This window comes from Cupressus sempervirens, chromosome 4 (assembly GCF_028749045.1).
Source record: "Cupressus sempervirens isolate cs-2001-9-10 chromosome 4, ASM2874904v1, whole genome shotgun sequence".
Lineage (NCBI taxonomy): Eukaryota > Viridiplantae > Streptophyta > Pinopsida > Cupressales > Cupressaceae > Cupressus > Cupressus sempervirens.
The window spans coordinates 457,436,906-457,444,070 of record NC_143121.1 but is presented as its reverse complement, the minus strand read 5'-3'; the positions used below and the strand labels follow the sequence as shown (position 1 = coordinate 457,444,070).

The 7,165-nt window shown below is 37.3% G+C and overlaps 1 protein-coding gene across 3 annotated transcripts in view; it reads left to right on the top strand.

The window, feature by feature from the left end:
• The first annotated feature begins 805 nt into the window (after positions 1-805).
• The window catches only part of LOC149561952 (uncharacterized), a 172,019-nt gene continuing 165,659 nt past the window's right edge, over positions 806-7,165 (top strand). The window contains exons 1-7 of one of the 3 annotated variants that reach the window (XM_089825479.1): positions 806-1,690; positions 2,018-2,278; positions 2,603-2,830; positions 3,203-3,355; positions 3,884-4,028; positions 4,142-4,218; positions 4,327-4,351. In XM_089825479.1, the coding sequence (XP_089681605.1) occupies positions 1,142-1,690; positions 2,018-2,278; positions 2,603-2,830; positions 3,203-3,355; positions 3,884-4,028; positions 4,142-4,218; positions 4,327-4,351 (1,438 nt within the window). In that variant the 5' untranslated portion in view covers positions 806-1,141. The remainder of the gene's footprint in view (positions 1,691-2,017; positions 2,279-2,602; positions 2,831-3,202; positions 3,356-3,883; positions 4,029-4,141; positions 4,219-4,326; positions 4,352-7,165) is intronic. The other 2 variants (XM_089825477.1, XM_089825478.1) reach the window with 2 other exon arrangements.

Here is a 7,165-nt window from a genome sequence, read left to right as displayed (position 1 = left end):
ACTCTTGTTATGATTATAAACATTGTCACTTGAGGAGAACAAATGTACACAACTATCAAACTCATTATTTGTTACAACATTCAAATTGATACGAGTTCTCATCATAAGTAATTTTTAGTCACCAATTTGTGGGTTTGCATCTCTAAGATTTGTCAAAAGTTGGCATAATCATTGTTATTAGATGCTTTCTCCATCTAGTCTAAATATTTTATCCAAAGTAACCAAAACTCTAAATTCATCCCATAATAACAATGCACATCTATTACTGTCATAAACCGATCTATCATTAACTAAAGAATACTGACCCAAGTCTCTAACCAAAATCATAGCTATACCTAAAAGATAATCAATATAAAACATTTCAAACTTGTATACTACTATTATTTCAATTTATTAAATACAAATTATATTAAATAACATATAATTATATAAGATATTATAATTAAATTAGATATCATTATATATAAAACATTCTAAAAGATAATATTATTCTCTATCTTTTTAAAATGATATATAGAAAAAGAAAACAAAATTTCTTTCTTCCATTTCACCTTCCTATGCCCCTTTTAAATTGGTATGATTTTCATCACCTTCCTATGTCCCTTTTAAATTGATATGACCTCCATCAAATTAATCTATGAATAGCTCCATTTTGTTTATTTTATCCCTATATAAAATACTATAATTATATTTATAAATAAATTAAAACCCATTATTATTATTATATTATATTATCTTGCTGTTTCCTCGCATATTTGCTTCGCTTATTTTAAAGTTTTCCCTCGTCAGATTACAACTTCGACAGCCAGAGGATGAGAGGCAACTCGATGAATACGAAGATTTACGTCAGAAGAAGCATTTTCAAACTTATGCCCAACGAAAATTCTCCAGACCACCCTGCAAATATTCAATTTTCCCACTGTAGTATAACGAAATTGCTCTGCAAATATTTGCCATCACTGTTACAAAACAGGATATGTTGTATGAAATTACTCTTGTTCGAGAAGACAAAATTCTGTAATATACAGTCCCAAATTGTCTTCATATTTTGCAGCATTCATTACAGGTGAACGAAATTTCGTTCTTGCACTTAGTGAAGAACAGAAGAGCAGGGGGCTTAAGTTATTTCGGAGGGAAAACTATGGATTCCGTTCCTGGCCTTTTTTCCTATCCATGTCGTGAACACTGGAATACGTTTGCCATGCCTCCGCTGAACTTCTCTCCCATGAAAGATTTGAATAACCAGGGGATTGCTCTTGATCCCATGGATGTTCCGTTGCAAACCTCGTCCTACACAGGGCTTCACTTATCTCCGCAGCAAGAACCACAACTCTTTGACAATTTCCCTTTCATGACTCAGCTGCCAAAGGCTCCGCACGAATTCCCACAATTCTTGACGAATAATATTGAGCAAAGTACAGGAACAGAGGAAAAATGGCATGAATTGATGGGCCTAATTAACGTAGTGCCTCTGCCAGAATGCAAAAGCCAAAGCCAAAGCCATCATCATCATAATCAACATGATCATCACCAAGGAGAAGAGGCTAATGGAATTGGTCATTATTGTACAATGCAGACCGGGTATCAGCCTCAGGCATGGCCGCAGAATTTTTTTCCTGCTAAAGATACTTTGGACACTGGCTGGAATGATCCTGAAAACACGGACAACACGTCGAGCCCTGATTTCAATGTAAGCTATCTTTCTTTATCTTTTTATTTATTTATTATTTTTCATAAAAGAGTTAGGACTCAAACACAAGACCTCCCATTAACATTCTGGGTTTAGCTACAGCACCCTTTTACCCCAGAACGTGTATTGGAAGATCCTCCATGCGGTCTAGAATGCTCAAAACAGTTTTATTTATGTGTTGGATGTTTCAAATTACAAAGAATTGGCTGTTTAAGCTTTACTGGCCACATTATGTGTCGTTGAATTCCTTCAACAGTAGTGACGAGTTTCTGAGTTTTTCCAGTTGCTTAATTATGACATAAATTTTGTACCATTATCCTTGTATAGGTACATGACTTGTTGGGCCTGAACGGGGAAGCGCCTCTGCCAGAGATCAACAGCGAAAACCAAAGGCATCATCTTCATCATCATCGTGATCATCATCAAATTGAACTGGGTAATGGAATCGGCGAGGATCGATATTGCACAAATCAGAGCTGGGGTCAGCCTCAGGCATGGCCGCCGAATCCTTATCCAGCTGATGATACTTTGGGCTCTCGCTGGAATGATCCTCTAAAAGACGACAACATGTCAAGCCTAGGTTTTAATGTAAGCTGGTTTCCTTTATGTTTATTTTTATTTAGTACTTTTCATAGAGCAGCTAGGACTTAAACTGAAGACGCCTCATTAACTTTCTGGGATCAGTTAAAGCCCCTCCACTCTAGAACATGCACTGGAAGAGACGCAGTCCGGAGCGCCCAAAAAAATTTGTTGTATTTGGTTTTAGATCATTCAGTTGACAACGAACTGGCTGTTTAGGCTTTACAATTCAGAGCAGATATTGTCGGATTCTTCCAGCAATAGCGATTAGTTTATAATTTTTTTCCAGTTGCCTGACGCTGACATAAATATTGTACCGTTATCCTTATATAGGTGCATGACTTGTTAGGCTTAAACGAGGGAGTTCCTCTGCCAGATTGCAGCGACCAGAGGCAGAGACATCATCCTCATGGTCATCATCAAAGTGAACAGGGTAGTGAAATCGGTGAGGGTCGAGATTATATAAAGCACTCTGGGTGCCAGCCTCGGGCATGGTCGGAGAATTTTTGTTCAGCTGATGTTACTTTGAGCGCATACAACACTTCAAGTCCCGCTTTTAATGTAAGCTACCTTTCTTTATCTTGATCTTTATTTATTATTTTCCATTCAACAGCCGAGATTCAAACACAAGGCCTCCAGTTAAAATGCTGGGCTGAGATATAGCTCCTCTCCACTTCAGAACATTCTTTGGATGGCCCCTACGCTATCCAGAACACCCATAATCGTTTGTTAGATGTGGTTTTGGATCTTTCAAATGACAATGAACCGGCTGTTTAAGCTCTAGTGTCTAGAAAATGTACTGTTGGATTTTTCCAACAATAGTGATGAGTTTCTATACATTTCCGGTTGCTTGATGCTGACATATATAATATACTCTTATTATTTCCAGTTGCCTGATGCTGACATATGTAATGTACCCTTATCCTTATACAGGTGTATGATTTACTGGGCTCGAAGGCAGAAGTGCCTCTGTCAGCATGCAGCGGCCAAAGCCATAGGCATCAGCATCGTCATCATCAAAGGGAAGAGGGTAATGGAATTGGTGAGGGTCAATATCATACAGTGCAGTCTGCGTGTCAGCCTCAGGTACGGCTACAGATTTTTCTCCAGCTATTGATACTATGGGCACTGACTGGAATGATCCTGTAAACACTTTCAACACTTCAAGTCCTGCTTTTAATGTAGGCACTTCTTTAATATTTTATCTTTATCTTTGTTTTGTATTTTTCCATAGAACGGCTAGGACTCAAACACAAGACCTCCTGTTCATATGGTGGGCTGAGCTACAATCCATCTCCACTCCTGACCATGCATTGGAAGAGCCCCTATGCAGTCTACACTGCCCAAATAGTGTGTCATCCGTCATTTTAGATGTTACACATAACAACGAATCAGCTGCTTAAGCTTTACCGTACAGGACATGTATTGCTTGCTTTTTCTAACAGTAGTGATGAGTTTCTCTATATTTCCTGTTGCTTGATGCTGACTTAAATATTATACCCTTATACCTGTTATTTTCAGTCAACTGTTGTGAGTCTGTTACATAAATATTGTACTCTTGTATAGGTTACCCATCAAGCACCAAAGGAATTTACATTAAGATTGTTGCCCCAGGAACCACAGGTAGCTCAGCAGGATGTGGTCACTATAGGAGGCGTCATCTCGGCACCTGCACATGGCAATAAGAAACGGATGAAGTGGACTCCAGAACTCCATAACGATTTTGTAAGATCTGTTAGTCAACTTGGTGGTGCAGATGGTGAGTAATAGCACTAAGACTCAAATTGTGAGAAATTCGTGTTTTTTTTCAGTACTAAGTTGGAGTCTGTACAATCAATTCTTATTTACTGCACTGTTGCTATTGGCATGTAGAAGCTACCCCAAGTGGCATTTTAAGAATTATGGATGTAGAAGGTTTGACAATTGATCGTGTGAAAAGCCATCTGCAGGTTCGTTTGGGTTTTGGAACATAATTATATTCCTATAGATTGGCAATTGTATCAATCGATGTTTATGTTCAATAAGGAGTTTATTGGTTTACTATTTGTTTTTTGCAGAAATATAGGCGTAACCATGAAGAAGGTGAAGTTGTTATGAAGTCATTTATGAAATTATCTGATTTGCATTAATAGAACACTCCTTTTTTCAGAACTTGGTTTTATGTAGTCCATCTATTTAATTCTAGATTCACATTTTATTTTTGGATTACTAATTGCAAACTAATTTAGTAACTGAGTTTTATTTCAAAGGCTAGCAACAGAGATTCAAAATATAGGAGTACATGACAAATTCTAACGTTAATTGTTTTTCACAGTTTTTGTTTCCAAGAAATGCTATTAGACGCTCTTTAATATTCTGGAATATACTCTGTTTCCGATATAAATCAAATCCCATCGTGATTAGTTGCATTGTTGTTGTTGCTGCTGCTGCTGCTTGTTTTACACTTTTGGCCTCATATTTTTGAAATTGATTTAAACAGTTATTTGAGGTTATTCTTTTCTGTGATTCTGCCAAAGGGACTTTATTGTCTCAGATTTCGTCCACTATGGTGATCACTAAGAGCTACTATTTTATATTCTTTCTTTTTTCATGGTCACTCATAGCCAAGTACAGCTATTGGTCATGACTATTAATAAGTTTGAAAGATTAATTTTTCAGCTCATCGTTGACACAATTTTTTGATTAAAATTTTTGACCTGCCTTCAAGGTTTGAGTTTTTTCCTTCTGATTATAAAAGGGGTTTCAGTTTATGGAATCCAACCCTCTAATATGAGCATTGCAGTTGTGCAGAATGCATAATCTATTTTTACTGTATAGTCCTCTAGGTTATTCTGGAGAAGCTAAGTACTAGAATTGCCCTTGCTAAGAAACTAAATTTGCAAGAAACCAACAAAACCACAAACAACATTTCATCTAAAAGCACAATATACGCTGATGAGGTTGAAAATAAAAGAAGAGAAGAATCTCCGAAGGTACTCATAATCTTTGGAAGGCCATGACATTCTTATTTTTCATTCTGCTAAGAAACTCAGACAATCTTCCCACCATAAAAGCCATTGAAACACTGGAAGATTCCCTCTGAGCTATACAAACATTCATCTTGCCAAAACAGAACAGAAATAGAAACTAACATTACTGAAATCCATACACAATAAAAAATGAGACTGAACTGGAGTAGACTAAAAATCCGGTGTGATTTTTCCATGGAAGAGACATCCAGGCTATCAAAATAATCTACGTCGTGGGTGTTCGCATATGCATCAGGTTTACTGGGGCTGGTCTTTGCTTTAGGGGTTCAGGAATTCACCCCACAATAGCTCAACATTATGAAATGTGGCTCTACTAACATCCTTGAACTTTGAAGCTGAAGGCATCTCTTGTCATAAGCTGGATTTTCAATGACATTCCTATTAGAAACCATTTAAACATTAATAATTTAATTGTTGGTATTGTAAAGCCTTTGTCTGCAAGCACATAAACCACAATAATATTTTTATACACACAGTCGCCTTAACAACCTTGACAGAGTAGGTTTTCTCTCTGTTTCTTTTCCAGGCAGAACAGCTTCTTTATGTTATTACAACTTCCCCTCTGATTTCTCTACATAATTTTATTTTCAGGATTCAGTAATTCACTCTACTTTAGCTTTGTCCTTCACTGTATTTCTCTGCAATGGTAGGTGACAGGAAAACTCTGAGCTCTATTGAAACTGAAAGTGTTGGCCCCAACCGGTATTGAGGGGGGGTGAATCAGTATGAACTTCCTTACCAGTTAACATTGTTCCAAGCTGAATAAACTTGACTGCAAATGTTCCAAACAGCAATAAAGCAATGAATGCAACACTATAAAAGCAAGAAAACTCACAAACAAATGTATACATCAATGACACAAGGATTTTATTCGTAGAAACCCTTGATGAGAGGATGAAAACCATGGTGGGAGTAATATACCCACTAGTCCTTATAATGCAGGTAAAGGGTTGCCATGTTAAAGGCTATAGTTGTTCCTTTTGAGAACACATTCTATTAGGAATGTTCATAACTTGTAAGGATTACAAAATCTTATAAAAGCTACCTGGTTAGAGGATTTACAGACATTCATTCTAGGAGGTACCTTGTGAGAGGATTTATAAAGCTTACTATTGAAGCTATCCCCGTTAAGAGCTTACAAATAGATGCAATGGTAAGAAAGTAATCTAAGTGGGTGATCTAAATAACATCACTATCTTGCCTTGTAGATCTCCATGATGACTCCTTCAAGATTCATTGATCTTTGTCCTTTCTCTAGCTTTTCCTGTGAACTGCACTGATTCACCTCTTTCTTTGTCTTTGACAACCAGTTTTCTGTTCGGCTCTTTCCTCTACAACTATGGTCTCCTTCACTAGCTTGTACTTACACTATGCATTCTTTAATATGTGGGCAACATCACCCAAAACAAAATCCTGCTCAAGTTTGAGTTTAAATTGCATACTCGAGCTGATCACAAAATAACTGTGACATCTACTGGTAGGGGTCTAGACTAGTACGCCTGTTAGTCCCTCTGTGAACCTACAACTAGCTTCTATCCTTGTGTCCATCAACTGCTACTTCTTGAATGCTTCTCATGCCAATCTTCCTGACTGTCCTTCATCCTGTCAAATCATCAGTGACCCTTTATGCTTGATCCTTGATTCACTGCATGCTTCACCTGTTTGCCTGACGTGACTTTGACTAAGTCATCATGCATATGTTAACTATTACATTCTTCTACCAATTGTTGCACTATCTTGTAAGGTCTCTATCTTCACTGACCGGTTGCCAATCAATGACAACATTCACATCACTGTTCACTAGTCATCATGCCAACTCCCCATTTGGCATTGATGGCAAAACCTACAACCATCTTGAATCATTTTG